Consider the following 22,476-nt stretch of genomic DNA (forward strand, 5'->3'; position numbering starts at 1 on the left):
CGGTGTGACTGAGTGTGCATTGTTTTACTTTTTGGGCGGGGCGGTGAATTCATGACCCAGAAAAAGGGTCAGCCCTGACCAGAAGCCTTGTGGGGAGGTCCCAGGCACACTCACAGCCCTGTTGGGGGCTGTTTTTTCTGAGTCAAGGAAGCAGAGACAGAGCCTTCACCAGACATGGAATCATCTGGGGCCTTAATCATGGATCTCTCAGCCTCCAGAACCATGAGAACTTCCTATTATTTATAAATTACCCATTCTAAGGTATTTTGTTGTAGCAGCAGGAATGGACTAAGAAAGTCACCCTCGAAGGAGAGGGATCATCTGGATAGGCCCAGGGAGGGTATCCTTGGCAAGCTGTCGTACCACAAGGCTCTACTGGATAAACCTACCCAAAACTTTTGAGACAGTCACAGTATGTAGTTTAGGCTGGCCTTGAACTCACCATCCTGCCTCTTCCTTCTGGGTGCTGAGATTACAGGTGGGCCCCACCATGCCCAGCCTCCCCAAAACTTTTGGTCTCTCTATAGAAGGAGAACCAGCCAGGGTAGTCTGGGGAATGGGTCCCAGGGTTGTCTGACATCTTGTGCTGGGCACCATTCCTCACATACGCGTCCAGAAAAATTTTCCAAGTGACTCTCCAGAGAGAGGCGGTGGCCTAGTGGCTATTTGCCATCCTAGAGGGTGCTTAGTTGTCAGATGTAGTTCTCCAGAATATTTTTAAGTCCTCTCAGGATGGGGAGACTGATCTAGGATGGCCAGGAAGGTCCTCAGAGGGTGCTGCACCTCCCAGACACAGTCCCATATAAGGCTGGTCACTGTAGGGTGCCTCAAAAAATTTTCTAAGTCCCCTTTGGATGCTGGGCGCAGCACAGCCAGAGAGTTGCGTGGAGGGTGCCCTGACCCCAAAAGGCCACCTTCTGATCGCTGTGGGGCTGACACACACGACTGAGATCCTTACAGATATCTTCCTGGTCCAGGTCCTTGCACGTTGTGACAGTTGTCAGGCACCACCTAGTGGTCAGTTTTATATTGTCCCTGGAGCTGAGCTGCCTTGTATGCAGCCCAAGGAGTTCCAGGAGGCTGGCAGCAATGGCAGGATCCTCCAGGCTGTGACAAAGCACTGCTGCAGATCCAGCACCTCTCATTGTCACTGTGGGATTGGGAAGAGCGGCATCTGAGAACTGCGTGAGCTGAGTAGTGCTGCCCTTAGCTGGGCCACATCCCCATTTGGTGCAGGCGAGGGGCACCCCCTCAGAATTTTGGTAAGTCTCCCTCCCTAGACTGCAGCCCTGGTCCTGGCTCCTGTGTTGGGAGCTGGTCGTAAGGATACCTCTGTTAAAACTTTGAGACCAAGAGCAGTCTGAATGAAGGGTTTATTTATGCCTAGCCAAAGGTAAAACGACTGGTCCTGGAACATATTCCTGAAGCTACAAACTGCATTGTCAGATAACAGCACTTGGAAAAATGTCCAGTTTTGGAGAGAAGAAACAAATCGTTCATATTGAATGACGTATCTATAGTCATATCTATGCCAAGTGAACAAAGTCGTGAGATAGAAAGTTTGTCCATAAAGAGATACCGTTGCTTCCTGGTTGACCCAAAAGCAGAGTGGAATGTGGCCTTGTTCCTTGTCTGCTGAAGCTGTGAGTTAAAATGGCTTTTTCTTTTTCCTCCTTCCGTTCTGTGACTTGTAACTTAATTTAGGACTTTTTTTTTGGTGGTATTGGGGATTGAACTCAGGACCTCACATTTCCCAGGCCAGAACTCTACCACTTGAACCATGTCCTCTTAGCTTTTGCCCAGGTTAGCCTTGGACTCCAATCCTCCTATCTCTGCCACTCGATTAGCTGGGATTACAGATGTGTGACACCACACCTGGCTTAACAGCTCAACATTCTTAACACTACTGAAAGAATTTCAAGTCCCCACCTGTGGATACTCTCACTGGGCCAGATATGAGTGTGGAAGGCAACCCAGGTAGGGCCCCTAGTGGTGCATGAGTAGCTAAGGCTCCTAGCCTGGGCTGACAGGCCAAAGCGGGGTGGGCCACTCAGCCATTTTACCATGTGGGACTTGCTTTTTTTTTCTTACATTTATTTGCTCTTCCCTCATTTTTCTAAGTCTCCCTCTGAGATGTGTCTTTGTATCTGTGTGGGGACCAGCCCTGGCCTCACAGGGACACCATGGGAGAGCCCACTGGGCTCTGCTGCTATCATGAGTGAAGCCTGCTCACCAGATTTGCTTCTTGAAAACTTTTCCAAGTGTTTCTCTCCAGTTAGGAGCATGGGCTGTGTCTGGCCAAGGAAGCGAGAGTGGTTGTCCTAGGTGGGGAATGGACCCATTTATTTCCAGCATCTCTAAAAGTTTTCTAAGTACCCCACACAGAACATCCTGAGCCCAGGTGCAACCCCCCCTAACTAATACATGGGTTCTATATTAGTTTTGAGGGCAAGCTAACTGCCCTTTGATTTGTTTTAGAGAGAGGGCTTTCCTGAGTAGCTCAGGTTGGCCTTGAACTCAAGATTCTCCGGCTTCTGTGTCCTGAGTGCTGAGATGACAGCTTTAGACTAGCTTTTACACAATGTAAATTTGTTACTGTTCTGCGTGTTAAGCTGAAGGAGTAGGCAAGGTTGGTTCCTATCTGGAGGTTGTCAGGATGAATCCCTTCCATGCCTCTCTCCTAGCCGCCATACTATGGTTTCCTGGTCATCTTCACTGTTCTTTGACTTGTACCAAAGATCTCTCCTGCATCTTCACATGGCATCCTCTTTGAATGTCTGTTCAGGGCTACAGTGTTTTTCTTCTTTTTCCTGGAAGAGCTGACTATAGCAGTTAATTAATATCTTCATTATTGAGGAATTAATATCTTAATCCTTTAGAATTTAGAATGTCAGGCAAAGCTCAATACAACACCACAAAAAGCAAGTTTGCAAAGGACAAGTTAACCCATTAAGTGACTACAGGAGCAGGTGTAGTACCTACCTCAAACTGTTCCTACCTCTCCCTCTGGGTTCTGGAGTGCTCTCCGAACCCCTGTGGGGGTTTCTATGTAGATTCCATTACGGGCGTGGTTGACTAAATCATTGGCCATTGGTAATTAACTCAACCTCCAGCCTCTCTCTTCTTCATGGAGGTTTGGGGTAGAGCTGAAAACTAGAATCCTCTCATCACACGCTGTTCTGGCTACTAGTCCCTATTCTAAAGCTAACTAGGGACTCACCCCGGGTGACCTCATTAGCATTTGGTCAGGGATAGTTTATTATTTATATTTTGGTGGTCCTGGGGTTTGACTTTTAGTCCCATTTTGCTATGGTTATTTTGGAGTTGGAATGTGGTTAACTATTTGCCTGGGCTGGCCCCAACTGAGATCCTCCCAATGTTAGCCTCCCAAGTAGTGCTTCAAGGTGTGAGCTGCTAGCTTTTTTTTTCTTTTTTGGGACAGGGTCTTACTATGTAGCCCAAGCTGGCCTGGGATTTCCTATGTCCTCCTGGGGTGGCCTTGGACACATGATTCTCCTGCCTTAGCCCCCCAAATGCTGGGATTCCAGGTATGTGCCACCATGCCTGGACTTCTTAGGTCTTTTTGATGTTTCAACTGGGAAATCATGGAACCTATGCATAGATATGTTACTCATATCAAAGATCCATGACAGGCTAGCACAATACTGATGATCAGAACCTTTCCCCAAATGGGAGAAATTCCAGTTTAACATGCACTTATTTTGTTAGTCGTTGGGAATGATATCACAATGATAATGGCAAATAACACAGATGTCACACACCCCTATCACCTGACAGAGTTGGTGATCATGAAGATCAAGACAAAAACAGGCCATGTGCCAGTGGCTTATGCCTGTAATCCTAGCTACTCAGGAAGCAGAGATCAGGAGGATTGTGGTTCAAAGCCAACCCAGGCAAATAGCTTGCAAGACCCTATCTCAAAAAAACTCATCACAAAAAAGGGCTGGTGGAGTAGCTCATGCTGTAGATCACCTAAGGTCCTGAGTTCAAAACCCAGTGCTCACCCCAAAAAAACAAAGACAAAAACCAGTGTTCCATTTGTAAGAGAAAAAAGCATAAGACATAAAAATAACCTAAATTTCTTCCCTCTCATCACTAATGACTGAAGGCACTTCTTATGAAAAGGTTTACACCACTGTTTTTTGATGGTACTGGGGTTTGAGTTTAGGGTCTTGCAAATGCTAGGCAGGTGCTCTATCACTTGAGACACACCTCTAGCCCTTGTTGGTTTAGTTATTTTTGGGATTGGGGCCTAGACCATGATCCTCCTGGATCCTATTTATGCTTCTTGCATAGCTGGGGTGACAGGCATGTGCCACCACACCCAGCTTTTATGGTTGAAATGGAGTCTAGAGAACTGTTTGCTTGGGCTGGGCTTGAACCTCAATCCTCCTGATCTCTCCCTCCTGAGTAGGTGGGATTACAGATGAGCTAAGCTTTAACTCCACTTGTTTTTGCTGAATGACAAAATCCAGAATCCTTTTCTCAGTTGAAGAAATGTTTTGCTTTTTTTGTTGTTGTTGTTTAAACAGTACTGGTGTTTGATCTTAGGGTCTTGAGCAGGCTAGGCAAGTGCTTTACCACCTGAGCCATGCACCTGGCCCTGTTTGCTTCCTTGAATAACAATCAAATCACCTAGTGCAAGCCCAAAATTCTGCAAGATGTGCTATTGTGTACCTTTTTGCTGATAATCTCATTTATTTATGCTTTTGCATACTATTATTATAACTTGTGTATCCTTAACTTTGGCTTCAGGAGTGACCTTGGTGATCTTTGGGAACAGGGCACAGACAAAAACCATAGCTTAAGATTTTGGTATCATGAATGCAAGGAAAATGAGTTACGTGAAAAATGTGTTGTGTGAGGTAAATAACTGAGATTGTATGTGCTGCTAATGCTGAGTGAGAATGCATGATTAGCTTCACAAAATTACAATATTAGTCTGACTATCCATAAATGCAATGGTATTTTGTTTTTTTGTTTTTTGCAGTACTGGGGCTTGAACTCAGGGCCTATACCTTGAGTGACTCCAGCAGCCCTTTTTTGTGATGGGTTATTTCGAGATCGGGTCTTGAGAACTATTTGCCCAGGCTGGCTTCGAACCACGATCCTCCTGATCTCTGCCTCCTGAGTAGCTAGGACTATAGATGTGAGCTGCCAGCGCCTGGTGAAACCACAAATATTAAGTCCTAGGTCTAGGACTGCAGGCTTGAGCCACTTGTGCCTGACTATGCAATGGCATATTTTAATATACCCTTGCAGGAAATGGAAAAAGACAGTATTTGTATAGAAAATATTTGAAAAAAAATTAATACAATAAAAAATATATTTTTGGTGGTAGTGGGGTTTGAACTCAGGACTTTGTGCTTAGTAGGCAGGACTCTACCACTTGAGTTATTACTCCCCCAGCCTCCCAATTCTTGATTTTATTGTCCTACCACGTATGTCTTCTTAATTCAAAGTCTATTACCCAAATTCTATCCAGGAGGGATGACAAGGAACAAAGGGCAGAAAGTAAAAATAATTTATGAGCTGGTGCCTGTGGCTCATGCCTATAATCCTAGCTACTTAAGAAGCAAAGATCAGGAGGATTGAGGTTCAAAGCCAGCCTGGGCAAACAGGTCAAAAGACCCTATCTCAAAAACACAAAAAGGGCTGGTGGAGTGGCTCAAATGGTAGAGCGCCTGCCTAGCAAGCATGAGGTCTTGAGTTTGTAACCCTCCAAAAAATTCATGAGATTGTCTGACAAACTTTTCATACTTACAAATTTATAGCAGACATTTAGTAATTAGGAAAGTAGGATGAAGCTATTGTTAAAAAAAGAGAAGTCATTCTAAAGCAAAGGTAGCATGAATATATTTGATAAAGAGAGATGCAGGCCGGGCACAGTAATGGTCATCTGCAATCCTAGGAGACAGGAGGATCAGGAGTTTGAGGCCAGCCTGGGCTACATAGTGAGATCCTGTCTTTAAAAAAAAAAAAAAAAACCCTGCCAAACAAATTATCCTCCCCCCCCAAAAAAAAGAGATATGCAGTACTTTCCTCATGCAGTCAGAAGGAAAATTCCAACAATTATCAAAGCATCATTTTTTTTCAGTTACTCTTACTTGGTGAACAATTAAAAAACACTATATAAAAATTCACTTGTGAAAGCTGGTGATGCATCTCTCTAGTAGAGAGCTTGCCTAAGATGTGTGAAGCCCTGGATTTGATCCCCTGTGCTGCACAAACAGAACAAGACCTTATTGATTCTGTCTGAGGTGTGGCTCAGTGGTAGATCACTTGCCTGCGAGAGGTCCTGGATCTGACGCCCAGCACCGCAAAACAAAACAAAATTTTTGCCGAACACCAACCAGTGGCTCACGCCTGTAATCCTAACTACTCAAGAGGCAGAGATCAAGATTGAGGTTCAGAGCTAGTCCTGGGCAAATAGCCCCTATCTTGAAAAACCTATCACAAAAAAGGGCTGGTGGAGTGGCTCAAGCAGTAAGAGCACCTGCCTAGCAAGTGTGAGGCTCTGAGTTCTAAATCCAGTGCTGCCAAGAAAATTCCAAACACTCTCAAATCTAAAGGTATATAAGAATTAACGTTTTTGGCTAGGGACATGGCTCAACTGATAGGGTGCCTGTGTAGCAAGTGCAAGGCCTTGAGTTCAAACTCCAGTACTACCACCAAAAAAAAAGTAAATAAAATAATTATATTTCAATTCACCCATGAATCCAACAAAATTCAAACTAGAAATATAAAATTTTATTAATTGATTTAATGAATAAATGTTAGCAAACACTTTTGGACTATTGCTTAAAGGGGGGAACAATTACAGAACCATCTCACTTCAAAGCTTCTTATTTGTTTATTTTGGTGGGACTAGAGTTTGAACTCAGGGCTTCACACTTGCAAAGCAGGTGCTCTACTACTTTAGCCACACCTCCACTTAAAAGCTTCTCTGCAGAAGAAGTGGAAATTGAGTGTCTAGAGATGCACTTTAAGAAGGAAGCAATGACAAAAATGTACATTTAGCTTTTATAATGTTTCTTTTACAGTTTCATTTTTCTGGCCCATCTTACACAAGTTACCTTGCACCTAGCTTCCTACATTACTTACATTTATAGGAATTCTCCACAATGGCAATTTTCATGACTGAAAGTAAGTGTTAAAATTGAAAATGTCTCCACCTCCTCACGTTCACTATTTCTGTCTAGTGTGCAATTTCACGTGTTTATTTAAGGATGTGGACAAAGTGAAGGCTTTCCCACATTGCTTACATTGAAAAAGCTTCTCTCCACTGTGTGTTCTTTCATGTCTTTGAAAGGAGCTGCGGAGACTGAAGGCTTTCCCACATTCTTTGCATTTATAGGGCTTCTCTCCGGTGTGCATTCTCATGTGTCCCTGAAAACTTGTGGGATAAATGAAGGCTTTGCCGCACTCCTTACACTCATAGGGCTTCTCTCCAGTGTGGGTTCTTTCATGGATCTGAACGTAACTAGAACAACTAAAGGCCTTGCCACAGTGTTTACATTCATATGGTTTTTCTCCTGTGTGAGTTCTTTCATGTGTTCGAAATGCACTGAGAAAAATGAAGGCCTTCCCACATTCCCTACATTTGTAAGGTCCGTCCCCAGTGTGCGTTATCATGTGTCTTCGAAAATTTTCGAGAGAAATGAAGGCTTTTGCACATTCCTTACATTCGTAGGGTTTTTCCCCAGTGTGATTTCTTTCATGTATTTGCAAGTCTAGAGGGTAATTGAAAGTCTTCCCACATTTTTTACATTCATAGGGTTTTTCTCCAGTGTGAGTCCTTTCATGTACCCGACAGTAACTGAGACGACTGAAGGCTTTCCCACATTCTCTGCACTTATAGGGTTTCTCTCCAGTGTGCACTCTTGTGTGTACCCGAAAGGCTGGTCGAGCACTGAAGGCTTTCCCACACTCCTTACATTTATAGGGTTTCTCACCAGTGTGAGTTCTTTCATGAATTTGAACGGAAGTGGAGCATCTAAAGGCTTTACCGCACTGTTTACATTCATAGGGTTTCTCTCCAGTATGAATTCGTTCATGTACTCGCAGGAAACTGGGACGAATGAACGCCTTCCCACATTCCTTACATTTGTAAGGTCTCTCTCCATTGTGTGTTACCATGTGTGTCTGAACACTCGTGCGGGAAATGAAGGCCTTTCCACACTCCTTACATTTATAGGGTTTCTCTCCAGTGTGCGTTCTTTCATGGATTTGAATAGAACTGGGACAACTGAAAGCTTTTCCACATTTCTTACACTCATAGGGCTTCTCTCCAGTGTGAATCCTTTCATGAATTCGAAGAGAACTGGGAGAACTGAGAGCTTTACCACAATGCTTACACTGATAAGGTTTCTCTCCGGTGTGTGTCCGTTCATGTGTCTGAAAGGGCTGGTGATAGATGAAGGTCTTCCCACACTGTTTACACTTATAGGGGTTTTCCCCAGTGTGAGTCCTTTCATGTCTCTGAAAGGATTTGAGGTAACTGAAGGTGCTCCCACATTCCTTACATTTATATGGCTTCTCTCCATACTTAAACCCATCAAGTTCATGTCCAGGGTGAGATTTGATGTGCCTAGTAAGGGATGAATGAAGCATGAAGACTTTTCCACACACACTACATTCATATGGTTTCACTCCAGTAGTTCTCTTGGTCACACTGAGTCCAGGCATCTGGTTGACGGTATCTCCACACTGACCACCTTCTTTATTTTCACCAAACCTCTGTATCATATAACTTCTGTAAAAAAATTAGAAGCACATTGATAATGACTTTAAGTATTATATGCTTATTAACAAGTATTAGAATATTTTTATAGCCAGGATGTAGTGATGCACCACCTGTAATCCCAGCACTTGGGAGGCTGAAGCAGGAGGATTGTGAGTTCCAGGCCAGACTGGGCTACATAGTAAGATTTTTTTTTTTTTATTACTGGGGTTTGAACTCAGGACCCTGAGCTTGCCAGGCTGGTTCTCTACCACTTGAATGATACCTCCAGCCCTTTTTGCTCTAGGCATTTATACCAGGCTGGCTTGGACAGTGATACTCCTATTTACACTTCCCACCTAGCTGGAATGACAAGTGCATGCCAACACACTGCATTCCTCGGATGGTGATCCTCCTGATTTCTGCCTACCAACTACCTAAGATTACAGGAGTGAGCCACTGTACCTGGCTAGAGAGCCTGCTTTTAAACAAACAAGCAAACAGAACTGGGGGAATGGTTCAAGTGGTAGAGCGCTTATCTAGCAAGCATGAGGCCTTGGCTTCAAATCCCAGTACTATCAGCAAACACACAAACAAAAACCCCAAACAACAACATCAATAGAAACTGATGTTCATAAATGGGGTTTCTGAATGCTGTTTCTAAGTAAAATATTTTCAAATGTTGACAATCTGTATCATTTACAACATTTTTGGTGAAAATTTTCTAAGAGGAAGCAAATTTAAGTGTAGGTTTGTTTTGGTTTTTTGCTTTTAAGATTTCATAGTAATTTTCAACTAAAATATATAGGAAGATTCTTTCAAAGGATACTGATTTCTCTAGTGTAGATGACTCACCTTAGATCTGTTCCCTGAATTTTGTGCTGATCTGTAATGTTCTGGTCTTCCCATTTATTTCCTAAAATGTAGACCCAGAAAATCATTATAAATTGTTAGAAATTACAGACACATTCTTAGATCCTAGGTCCACAATGATCATGCCTGATTTATTTACCAAGGTATCTACTTTTCACATTCTAAATCTTGGGACAGTGAGGAAGGGCAGGAAGCATGTGAAGGAATGATGTCCCCTTACCTACAGAGGTCAGGTTCCTGAAGGTTTCCCGCATGACATCTCGGTAGAGTCTCTTCTGGGAAGGGTACAGCAGAGCCCACTCCTCCTGGGTAAAATTCACAGACACGTCCTCAAAGGCCACTGGGTCCTAAAACATTCCACACGTGTACAGAGGGAGTGAGATCACCAGAGATGGGGAATCCATACTCAAATTCCTAAGTTCACATATGTTTCTGGGATCTCCAAATGTTTATTGTTATGTATTGGTTGTTGGAAGTTTCTTTGTCCATATTGACTTTTACAAGTTGAACAGCACCTGCTAGACATGGACTTACACTATTTTTTATTATGATCACTGCAAAAAAAAAATTTTTTTTTTTTACAGATGAGGTCTTGGCCTAGAGGTATGGCTCAAGTGGTACACAATCTGCCTAGCAAGCTCTGAGTTCAAATCCCAGTACCATCAAAAAGAAAAAAGAAAAGACAAGGTGTTAGGCCAGGCATGGTGATGCATGCCTGAGGCAGATAGGAGATCTGTGGTTCAAGGCCAGCCTTGGCCAAAACAAGCTGGTGTGGTAGCACATACCTACAATCTCAGCTATGTGGGATATGGAGGTAGGAGGATGGTGGTCTGAGGCCATTCATGGGCAAAAGTGAGACCCTATATGAAAAATAGATAAAAGGGCTGGGGACACTGCTTAAGAAGTACAGTCCTTGCCTGACAACCAAGAGGCCCTGAGTTCAACCCCCAGTACTGACAAAAGAAAAAAAGGAAAACAAAACAAAAAAAAGTCTCACTATGTAGCCCACACTGGCTTTGAACTTGAGATACTCCTGCCTCAGCCTCCTAAGATGGCACAGGTATGTGCCATCACACCTGGCTATCACTGCAAGTCTTATTGGTCTCTAATGGTAGCATCTATTTCAATGTGGAGAAGTGAAATTCTTTTTATCAATTTTTTTGTGGGAAAAACTTTCATTTCTTTCTTTCTTTTATTTTTTTGAGACAGCGTCTAATAGCCCAAGGTGGCTTGGAACTCCTACCTCTGCCTCTCAAATGCTGGGATTACAGGTGTGTGCGACACATCCAGATCTCATTTCTTATTGGGCATAAAAGCCAACACACTCTAAACCAATGGTCAAAGCAGAGTGAGTTTTTAGTGAGGATCTGCAAGCTTTTTCTTCAGTTCCCATTGTTATACACAAGAAGTCAGAATATTCAACTGTAAAGACATTTAGCTGACTGTTGTTAGAAATGAATTTGGGATACTGGGGTGTCATGAGAGAGATGACACAACTCAGAAGTCAATAGGCAAGGCAAAATTTACTTCTGCAGAAGGGTGTGCCACAGACAAAAGAGTCTGGTTGGCAAGCACACTGAGCAAGAAGTCCACCCAGGTTTTATCTCTAGTGCAAATCTGCCCTCACCCTGATTGAAAGGGTTTCGGGTTCACAATCTTCACGATTGCCTAATTTGAAAAGGGGGCACATGGAGCAAGGGACCTTGGGGCAGGGAGAACAAAGATTTTCTTGAACAACGATTGCCTTAAGCAACCAGTTTTTGAAACTAGGGCACCTGGAGATAATAGGAACTTGCTCAGCTAAGAACAGCCCTTTGTTTAAAACAGGAATTTACAAGGCATGTAGGCAACAATGTGGGGGAAGTTAAGCTGACATGTATACAATGATAATATACTATACATTAACCCCTTTGACAGAAAAGACCCGACTTTAGTTAATTCTCGCAATGACCATATTGTCCTGAGGTTCTTGAGGAATTAGAGGTACTGAGGTTCTGCTGGGTAAATGAAGATCATATAGCCCAGGCTGGCCTCGAACTTGAGATGGTTCTGCTTCACCATCCTGAGTGGTGGTATTACAGACATGCACTACCATGTCTATTTTGAAAATGTCCTTTCAGGTGGGTGCCAGTGGCTCATTCCTGTAATTCTAGCTACTTGGGAGGCTGGCTACTTGGGAGGATAGAAGTTCGAGTCCAGCCCAGGCAAACAGTTCCACAGACCCCATCTCCAAAGTAACCTGATCAAAATGGACAGCAGTGTAGCTCAGGTGGTTGAGCACCTGCTTTGCAAGTGCAAAGCCCAGTTCAAACTCCAGTTCCACTGGGGGGAAAGGGGTGTGGAGGAATGTTCTTTTAGAGAAGCATTAACTCCAACTTGTTTGTTTAATATTAGAGCCATTTCATTTCTAGGAAGTTACTGGGAAGATAGTGGTCAGGCACAAGGAAGAACCTAAGACCTCCACAAAATCCCTGTAGTTTCGAAACTCAGAGCTGTTTCCACACTGTGAGCACACATCCTCTGAGACAAGATGTCACAACACTTCTGGCAGACCCTGAACAGTATAATATGGGCCTTGCTGACCTTAAGGGACAGGTTAGTATCACTCTGTACAGGACTTCTCTGATGTCTACAATGGTCAGGTGAGTGTGCCCATGATTACGAAATACATAAGGTTCAGTGGTGCTGTCCTCCAAAATAACATGAAATCCCCTTTCTCCCAGCCCAGGACTGGACACCAGAGCTGCTGACCAGACATTCTAGAGGCTGGTTTCCCAGTTTCACTTCCTTGCACTCATGTACATCACAGATGAAAATGACTGGGGGGAGGGAGTGGCACCTGTCTACCAAGCACAAGTCCTTGAATTCAAACCCCAATACTGCAAAAAAGAAAAAATGAGAAGGAGTTGGGTACCAGTTGCTCACACCTGTAATCCTAGCTACTCAGGAGGCAGAGATCAGGAGGATTGAGGTTTGAGGCCAGTCGGAGCAAATAGTTTGAGAGACCTTATCTCGAAAATATCCATCACAAAAAAGGGCTGGTGGAGTGGCTCAAATGGTAGGGCACCTGCCTAGCAAGCATGAGGCCCTGAGTTAAGACCCCAGTATTGCCAAACAAAACAAAAAAGGGGTTCATTTCTGTGAGGAAATTATTAAATAAAATGCCAACAACTCATATTGATGGGAATAACAAAAACTTAATCAGATAATCCCAGCGTTGATGAGTATAGAAAAGCTCATGTACAAATGGTGGGTGAGCTAGAATGCTCCACTCCCTTTTCCTACAAATTTAGATTAGAACATTGTCCAGCATTATTATTTTTTTTAGGGGGGGTGGGTACTGGGGTTTGATCTCAGGGCCTCACACTTGCTAGGTAGGTGCTGTACCACCTGAGCCGCACCCCCAGCCCTTTTGTTTTAGTTATTTTGAATAGGGTCTTGGGTTTCTGCCCAGGCTGGCCTGGACCAAGATCCTCCTCTTTACACTTCCCAAGTAGCTGGGATGACAGGCACGTGCCACCATGCCCAGGTCTCACTGGTTGAGGGGAGGTCTTGCAAACTTTTTCTGGTACCCCAATCCTCCAAATCTCCACCTTCCGAGTAGCTAGGATTACAAGCGTGAGTCGTTGCACCTGATTGGACCAGAAATTTAAAATACAGTTTTCAGAGAATTCATTATGCATTTGCGCTTGGAGACCAAAACAAAAATAAGAGCCCTGTTTTTCACAAAGCAAAAAATAAATATGAAAAAGCCCAAAGACCATGATAACTAGAATGGATGAGTGAATAGATGACCTGTAGGATCAGACATTAATTAGCATGTGGAAAACACACTGGGGTACAAAACCACCAAAAAAGTATTTTAAGTATAATTTCGGGGGCTGTGGATGCTGCTCAGTGGTACAACACTTGCCTAGCATGCAGAAGGCTCTGGATTTCATTCCCAGCAATGACAACAAAAAACTCCAAAGAATTTGTGTAATTTGTATGTTTGTTCGTCATTATGTGGCAATGCATCTTTTTTTAAAAAAATGATTTTGACTTTTTTATTAGCATACATTAATTGTACAAAGGGGCTTTATTGTGATATTTCTGTACATGCATACTAATGTACTTTGATCAAACTCACCCCCTCTATTACTCTTATCTCCCCCCTCCATGCAATGTGTGATTTAATTCAGTTTTGGCAGCAAAAACTGTAAACAAAGTAGGTGTCTAGTTAGATAAAAATGGTTATATAAACCATCATGTTTGTCTTTTTTATTATTTTTGTGGTGCTGGAGATTGACCTCAGGCCTTGCACATGGCTAGACAATCACTCTATCACTGAGTTACATCCTCAGCTCCCATGTGTATCTTTTAAAAAGAAAGGGTGGCATGTACTGATATGAAAACATGGAGGATTCATCAACAGAACAGTTAAGCAAAGTGCAGTGCAATATGTACCTCCGCTTACCTTTTCTATAATTGTGATGGGGCCTGATGGAGTGGCTCAATGGTAGAGTACCTGCTGAGCAAGTGTAAGGCCCTGAGTTCAAATGCCAGTACCAGAAAAAAAAAAGGCCTATAATTGTGCTAGTAACCTGCAGAGGCAGGTGGATCCTCACTTAAGGAACTGATGACATACACATGTTCCAATATGGTATGGACGTGTTTATTAGTTTTGTAAGTAAGGTCTTTGGGGAGGCCAGGGCTAGTATGAAATGTCTTGAGAGCTCAAGGAAAGGAGTGAAGTTTTTTTTTTTTTAATTGAGGGCAGGGTTGTACTAGGGTGAGAGGTAACCACAAGGATCAGGGCTTATGTGGAATGCCTACTCCCATCAAAGAAGAACCCAGGTTTACTTATCTTCTTGTAGAAAGTTTATCAGCATTCCAACATTAAAAAAAAAAAAAGCCAGGCATGGTGGCTCACACCTGTAATCCTAGCTATTTGGGAGGCAGAAAACAAGAGGCTCATAGTTTGAGGTCAGCCTGAACAAAAAGTTAGCTAGATCCCACCTCAACAAAAAATGCCAGGCAAGGTGGCATGTACCAGTCATCACAGCTATGCAGGAAGTGTAAGTAGGAGGATCTCAGTCCAGACTGGCCCAGGCAAAAACACAGGCCCTTACCTAAAAAATAAACAAGGCAAAAGGGCTGGGTGGCTAGGCACCAGTGGATCATGCAGAGATCAGGAGGATCGGGGTTTGAGGCCAGACCAGGCAAATAATTAGAGATCCCATCTCAAAAATACCCAACATGGAAAAAAGAGCTGGCAACGTGGCTCAAGTAGTAGAGAGCACCTGCCTACCAAGCTCAAAGCCCTGAGTTCAAACCCCCAGTACTGGGTGGCGGTGGCGGGGGAAGATGGAGAAGGAAAGACTCTCTGAAACAAACAAAAATTGAAAGGCCTTTTCACCAGTACACCTGCTTTGTGAGAAATGTTAAAAAAAATTCATTAGAAAGAAAGTAAATGATAACGATGGAGTGTTGAAAGAACAAATTCAGGTAAAACGATTTGTTTTTCTTCTTTTTTTGTGTGAGACAGGGTCTATCTTCTTGCTTCAGTCTCCTGAATGCTTCGATTACAGGTGTGCACCACCATGTCCAGTTTATTAGTTCTTTGTGGTGCTGGGTGTGAGTCCTAAGCATATCAGGTAAGTGCTCTACTACTGAGCTACACCCCAACCTGTTTTCCTTACTCTTTTTTTTTTTTGGCAGTACTGGAGCTTAAACTCAGGACTTTGCATTTGAGCCATGCTCCCAGCCCATTTTTCTTATTCTTAGGTTCATAAACATTAGTTGTTCAAAATCATAACAGCAGTAATGTATATGTTAACTACAAATTATGATAAGGAAAATAAATGGCAGGAATATTACAAGGGGCAAAGAGGAACTGAAGACACTTTGTTCTGTAGGTTGTACACTGTTGCTTGAAAGGGAATTTGGGTTCATAGTAAATGTATACTGAAAACTTAATGACAACCACAACAAAATAAAAATACATCATTTTTATTGCTAAGAGAGGAGAAAAACAGAGCCAGGCAAAATGTTCAATAAAAGCATATAAGGGGCATATAGCTTAGTGGTAGAGCATGTGCTTAGCATCAAGGAGGCCCTGGGTACCATCCCCAGAACCTAAAATCAAAATAAATCAATAAAACAACAATGAAAAAAGACAGTCCAATTAAAAATGAGCAAGCTGTAAAGCAAGCCCTGCATCAAAAATAACCAACACTAAAAGGGCTAGTGGAGTGGCTCAAGAGGTCAAGTGCAGCCTAGCAAGTATGAGTTCCTGAGTTCAACGCATAGTACTGCCAATAAAAACCTGTTAATTGACTAGATCCCTTTAAAGAAAGAATAATAGTTTCTTCAAGATAAAAAAAAAAAAATGAGCAAGCTGAGTGCCGGTGGCTCACACCTGTAATCCCAGCTACTGAGGAGGCAGCGATCAGGAGAATTGTGGTTCAAACCCAGCCCAAAATTTAAATAGTTGGTGAGACCCTATCTTGAAAAAACCATCACAAAAGAAGGGCTGGCAGAGTGGCTCAAGTGGTAAAAGCTCCTGCCTAGTTCAAACTCCAGTACCTCCAAAAAAAAAAAAAAAAAACAAAAAAACCAAAAAGAAAATGAGCAAAAGACGTGAACACAAATCTCACAAAGGTACACGGCAAATAAGCACATAAAAAGATGCACAACATCCTCTGCTATTATGGAGTTGCAAATATCACTACACACTCATTAGTATGGCCAAAATTCAGATCTGAGCAAAGCAAATGGCGGCAAAGATGCAGGGCCACAGGGATCCGTGTTCCTGGCTAGCTGGAATGGAAAATGGCATGTCTGCTTTGGAAGACAAGCAGTTTCTCACAAATTGAAGCACTCTTTCCATAGGATCCTGCAATTATGGGCCTATCTGCCCAAATGATTTGAAAACTACTGTTAGGCAAAACTTTGTACATGAGTATTTATATGAGGTTTAGCAGAAATTTAAAGGCCAACCTAGATATCTTGTAGCAGACAAATAGGTAAATGATCTGGGTATGTTCATAGGATGAAATACTGTACAGTGATTAAAAAAAAAATCAGGAGCCAAGCCATGGAGACATGGAGGAACCTTCCAAGTCCATTGCTAAGTGAAGGAGGTCAACTTGAAAAGGCTACACACTAGGGCTGGGGATATAGTTCAGTGAAGAGCACTTGCCCTTCACTGAAAAAAAAAAGCTACATGTGCATGCCATTCTGGAAAAGACACCACCCTGAGACAGTAAAAATATATTTGGATGTCAAGATATTGTGAGTGAGATGGGCAGAGGGATAGGTGGAGCACTGGAATTTTTTTAGCACAATGAAATTTCTCTTAGATGCCACAGAAATGACAGACACATCACTATATATGTGCTAAACCCCCTGTCTGTGTAAGGGTCACCCTAATGAATTATGTGATTTAATGCATTAATATTGGTACATCTGTTGTAACAAAGGTAACACAAGATATAAGATAGGGTCAACTGTGTGAAAGCAGAAGGGTCATGTAGGAGCTTTCATTTCCTGACCTATTTTTCTATAAACCTTAAGCTGATCTAAAGATATAAAGCCTGGGTTGTAGCTCAGTGGTAGAACACCTGCTTAGCATGTGTGAGACCCTGAGTTTGATTCCCAGCCATGTTCCCCCCCACAAAAAAAGACTCATTACAACCTAACCTATCTCTTACAACTAAGGACAACTGAAATATGCCATCTTTCATTTAATTGACTTGAACTTATTTGCGAGAGCCACTAAGGTGCTGTATGAGCCTGAAACCAGTAAGGCAGGTGAATGTTCCATGGAATGCCTTGTTAAGAGCCCAGCAGAACTGAAAAGAATGCCTTAGTTATTAGCAGTACTGTCTGCATCTCCAGCTTGGATAAGCAGTGAGGCCTTTTATTGTGGGCTCAGAGACATCTCCTTGATTTACATATTTTAGTTCCTGTGATGCACGAGAGTCCCAGGATTCTTTCACACTAAGGGACAGTTCTTAGATAAGTCAAGCAAGAGTTAATAGAAATGTGCGAATAGGGCTAATTGTCAGCCAGTGTTAAGAGGACCGTCTCATGTTTGTTTAGTTGTGCTAGCCCTCCAAAGTTCCATCTTCTATTAGGAATATCAAAATGGGTGTGGTGGCTCATGCCTGTAATCTCAGCTACATAGGAGGCTTAGGGGAGGATCTCAGTCCCAGGGTACTCAGGGTAAAAAGCAAGACCTTATCTGAAAAATAATTTGAAGCAAAAAGGGCTAGAGGTGTGGCTCAAGTGGTAGAGCACCTGCCTAGCAAGTACAAGTCTCTCAGTATAAACCTTAACACCACCAAAAAAACCCCAAATGAAACCAAAAGAACCCCTCCCAAAAAAACCCCAAAAACCAGCAACAACTCTTCACGAGCTCAGTCATGTCATCTAGAAAGTGTAAGAATTCCTATTACTATCCACTCAATCAGACACCCCACATGAGGGGAGGCAGCTCCAAAGTACAGTACTTACATAGCATGTGCACAGCCCTTGGTAAATCCCCAGCACTGAAAGCAAAAAAAAAAAAAAAAAAAAAAAAAAAAAAAAAAAAGCCCACATGTGTCCAAGAGGTCTGGAAGAGCAGTGAGTCCTTTTCAGCATCATGTCACTTGGTAAGTGAGGAGAGGAGGGGCAACATATGGAAAAGGCAATAATATACGCCACAGGTGCAGTTTAGCTTCACAACATGGTCAGATCTCCATACCTGCGCTGATTATAAGACCCAGGGTGGGACAGGCAGCTGGGCAGAAGGTAAGCTCCAGGCCTTTGAGAGCCTCTACTTTCAGAGAGGCCCAGGATGCTGTTGTAACTGCAGCTCTGCTGCTATGCAGTGTGGGGTTGAGGAGCGCATTTTCCTGAGTCAGAAGACTGTGGACAACTGATGGCCATCCTGGGTAACTTCAGGAGGCGTGAGAGGAAGTGAAGGAAGCCTCTACAGGGAAAGGGTTCTGAAGATACTACTGGAGTACCTGTTGTAGGCCAACTAAGCAGTCTAGACTCTAGTAGTAGGGTGTCCATCCGAGGAGGCCCCATTTGCAAGCTACAGCAAAAATGGGCTGAAGTAAAATTGTAAATGAGGACTATGTTGCCTCCTGAACATCAAAGGATGCAGATGCTGAGGGGCCTACTTCCCCACAGGTGTTACAGACTGCTCAGGCCTTTAACAACTGATTTTCAAGAATTGTAGTCAGATGCAGGTGGCTCATGCCTGAAATCCTAGCTACTCAAGAGGCAGAGACCAGGAGGATGGTGGTTCAAAGTTAGCCCCGGGCAAATTGTTCAAAACACTTGAAAAAACCAACCAAAAAAAGGACTGATGGAGTGGCTCAAGCAATAAGAGCATCTGGCTAGCAAGTGAGAGGCCCTGAGCTCAAACCCTAATGCTGCCAAATTAAAAAAAAATTTAATCAAGGTGTCAGAAGCTCTTACATATGTAGCAATGGCCTTTTTTTTTTTTTTGAGGGAGGGTATGGATAGGAGAATGAGCTCCTATTTTCAGAATTTGGTTGTACTCAATGAATGCCAAATGAATGCCTTGGGAGAAGAATGTCACTAACATCTCATACCTGCCCCTGGAGAAAGGGTTATGTAGACCAATCTTGCCTGCAAAGACTGTGACAGTAAGGCTGCTGAGGTTCTCTGAGGGCAGCCAGGTAAAGGTGTGTTATATTTCCTCAAAGGTGAGAGAAAAGTGCGGCTGTTGAAAAAGGCACTGAACAGAAAGGACTTAGCCAAATTTGTGATATCAGAATATTTCCTAGTTGCTGACTGGGGGTTCTGAGTAATTTCTATAATTATTGGGTACAGGAGCTTAGTGGATGGGACCACAGCAGTAGTAAACCACTAGGAGGTGCCAGTCATTCTTTTTTTTCCCCATTCACTCTTTCCGTGTTTAAGAACAGGCCAAATTGTGCTGTTAAAAGAAGCAGTGGGGGACTGGAGGTGTGGCTCAAGCAGTAGAGAGCCTGCTTTGCAAGCAAGAAGCCCTGAGCTCAAACCCCAGTCCAACCAAAACAAACAAAAAAAGCAGCAGTGGGATAATCACCTCTTTATAAAATAGTTTTAAAGAATGGTTTTCAGCTCTCTAAGACATTGTTTAATTTACACCGGGAAATATTAAGTAATCTAACTGGAGTGCAGGGCTGTAAGGTGTGAATGGTCCCACTTTGCCCAGCCAATTTGTAAGTGCAAAAGACTGGTTTTAGGATGCTCTGGTGGAGGCTTGCCTAGCATGTGTGATGCCCTGAGTTCCATCCCTAGCACTGCTCACCACTACACCCTCCCACCCACCCCCACCCCAGCCAAATATTCTAAAAATGTAAAACGTTATTAGCTGGAGGTATGGCTCAAATGGCAGAGTGGCCTGCTTTGCAAGCACAAAGCTCTGAGTTCAAATCTCAGTCACACCAAAAAAGAAGAAAAATGTACCTGCCAAATTTAAGACACCATTTCACATCTGAGGTTTACTTGCCTCAAATGAACAAAAGTTATATTTGGCTCCAGATCTTTTTGCCTTACTCTCAATTACCTTGCATTTTCAGCCCCCTTCCTCCCCCCCCAAACTAAACAGAGTGGTAAGGGAAAGAGTTAACAGGTTACAATATTCAACAGAGAAAGGAATCCAAAGGAAAGAAAAAGAAAATTTAAACCAACTCATATAAGCAGCCCAGCCCACTTCCCCACAGTTCACAAGAAAAACCTACATTTCAAAGTTAAGTGTAGGCTGGGTGGAGTATCACACACCTGTATCCTAGCTACCTGGGAGACAGAGGTGGGAGGGTCTCAGCCCCAGGGAGGCCCCAGACAAAAGCACAAGACCCTATCAGCAAAAAAGGGCTGGAGGCATGGCTCAACACTTGCTTAGAAAATGTGAGGCCTGAGTTCAAACTCCGGTACCATGGAAAAAAAAAGAAAAAGTTAAACATAGGCCTTCCACTCCTGTATCCCAGGTCCAGGCGGTTGAGGCAGGAGGATTCAGGTGCGTTTAAGTGACTGTGAAGCCAGCTAGGGCTACACAGTGAAATCCTCCTCAAAAACAAACAAAAACAAAAGGTCAGTCACATTCCCAAACTCTGGGCAAGATTCTAACACCTTGAGAGATGCAACCCCTAGGTTCAATTTCCAGCACTCAAGAAATAAAAAAATGAAATGAAACAAAATAACACTTTTAAGAAATTACACACTTTGGGGAAGAACAAAAGTAAACAAGAAATTGTTTTTGGTTTTGTTTTGCATTTTGTTGAACTCAGCGCTTCACCAATACTAGACAGGCACTCTACCACTTGAGCCACTCCATCAGCCCAAGAATTTTTAACAAATGCACTAGCTGGGCTGGTGATGCATGCATGACAAACCTCCTCCCTTGTAATCTCAGCACTTGGGAGGCTGAGAAAGGAGCACTGGGAGTTCCAGGCTAGCCTGGGCTACTCTAGACCATGTCCCGGACCCCAAAACAATAGCAACAAAAAATAATTTTTAACAAATGCAGTGTAACATTGGATTTTTTTCCCCTTGCACTCCTGGCGATTGAACCCAGGTCTTGTACATGTGAGGCAAACACTACCACTGAGCTACATTCCTAGCCCTGGACTATTTTACTTTTTATGAGATTCACCTCTTTTTAGCCTCTTTGGAAATATTTTACACTGTCTTCCAACCTCTACTTACTACATACATTTTTACATGCACTGAAAAAAGGAGTTCCCCAAGATGTCTGTCCGCAGGAAAGATGCCAGGAAGACAGGCTCAAGGATTTCATACAAGTGCTTATTTCTTACACAAGAGCTTTCCTCTCATGTAAAATTTCCACAAACAAGAAACGAATCTTTGACGAAGAGCCATCCATGGCTCTGTGGAAAAATAGTTATTAAAATAGGGCGTGTGGTTGAAATACACCAGAAGGCAAGGCGCAATAGCGAGGTTCTGAGTTGGAGAGGGGAAGCTGTCGTACGGAAATGCATGGGAAGGTCTGGAAATTTAGGAATTTATTACCAGCCCTAGAGAGAAAGAGCTTTCTAGAAGGGAGGATAAGGTCATAAATTTGACATCGTGCTTCCCACACCTTCGGAAGATGGGTGAAGAAGTGATCCCCACAGCTCCCAGCCGCGTCTCCCGCGACCCCGCCGTCCCCGCACGGTCCGGGGAGACGCGGCGCTGCGGGCGCCCAGCCGCCCACACGGGGCTCCGGGTCGGGCCCAGGTCGCCGCGCAGGCCCGGGACAGGACGCCGGGGTCCCGGCTGCCGGCCCAGCCCCACCTCGCGGCCCGACCGAGCGGCGCCGACGGACTCGGCCGCAGCCTCCGGGGCTGACGCGGGGACGCCCGGCGCGGTGCTGCCACGGCCGTTTCCAAGAGCCCCGCCCCCGGTCTCGGGACGCGCTGCCCCAAACTCACCATCTTCCGGCCTTTGGGGTCTCCCCGCGACCTCCCCACAGTCCCCGCAGTACCACTGAGGGTACAGCACAGCCACCTGCGGGCGGCAGAGGGCGACTAAGGGCAGCCAGCAGACCGCTGCCTGAGAGTATAGTGACGTAGGACGTGCTTTTGCGTAACCTGGCCACGCCCACTTTCCTAGGTAACGGTGAGGGATCCGCCCTCTTTCGTTTGATTGACAGCTGGCGGATGTCTTGGAGTCAGTGGGCCGCTTGTTCAGACTTTTGCGTTTAAACAAAACTTGTTCTGGTCTGAGGATCAGAGACTGAAGGCTACCAGCAGCTGCTTCTGAACGCGGGGACACAGGCCAGGGAATTCCAGGCTCAATTTCTAGATGGTGCGACCCCTAGGGTCACGTAGACCGGGCCACACTGGAGCAAGAGGATCTGAGGGACTCCAGGG

The 22,476-nt window shown here is 43.9% G+C and overlaps 1 protein-coding gene across 1 annotated transcript; it reads right to left on the reverse strand.

The window, feature by feature from the left end:
- Positions 1–7,062: 7,062 nt before the first annotated feature.
- On the reverse strand, positions 7,063–22,175 carry LOC109685185 (uncharacterized). Its single transcript, XM_074054011.1, has 4 exons — positions 22,036–22,175; positions 9,837–9,963; positions 9,599–9,659; positions 7,063–8,776 (listed from the first exon to the last, which is right to left on the reverse strand). The coding sequence occupies exons 1-4, from the start codon at positions 22,036–22,038 to the stop codon at positions 7,210–7,212; spliced, it is 1,758 nt and encodes a 585-aa protein (XP_073910112.1). The 5' UTR covers positions 22,039–22,175; the 3' UTR covers positions 7,063–7,209.
- Positions 22,176–22,476: the final 301 nt, after the last annotated feature.

The sequence above is a fragment of the Castor canadensis genome, chromosome 14 (genome assembly GCF_047511655.1).
Source record: "Castor canadensis chromosome 14, mCasCan1.hap1v2, whole genome shotgun sequence".
NCBI lineage: Eukaryota > Metazoa > Chordata > Mammalia > Rodentia > Castoridae > Castor > Castor canadensis.

What these genes read in the sequence shown, in the direction of transcription:
- LOC109685185 (XM_074054011.1), bottom strand. An exon ending in CAGGAACCTGACCTCTGTAG is followed by an intron (nt 9,660 to 9,836) that starts GTAAGGGGACAT and finishes TCTACATTTTAG; the next exon opens with GAAATAAATGGGAAGACCAG. An exon ending in ATTCAGGGAACAGATCTAAG is followed by an intron (nt 8,777 to 9,598) that starts GTGAGTCATCTA and finishes ATTTTTTTACAG; the next exon opens with AAGTTATATGATACAGAGGT.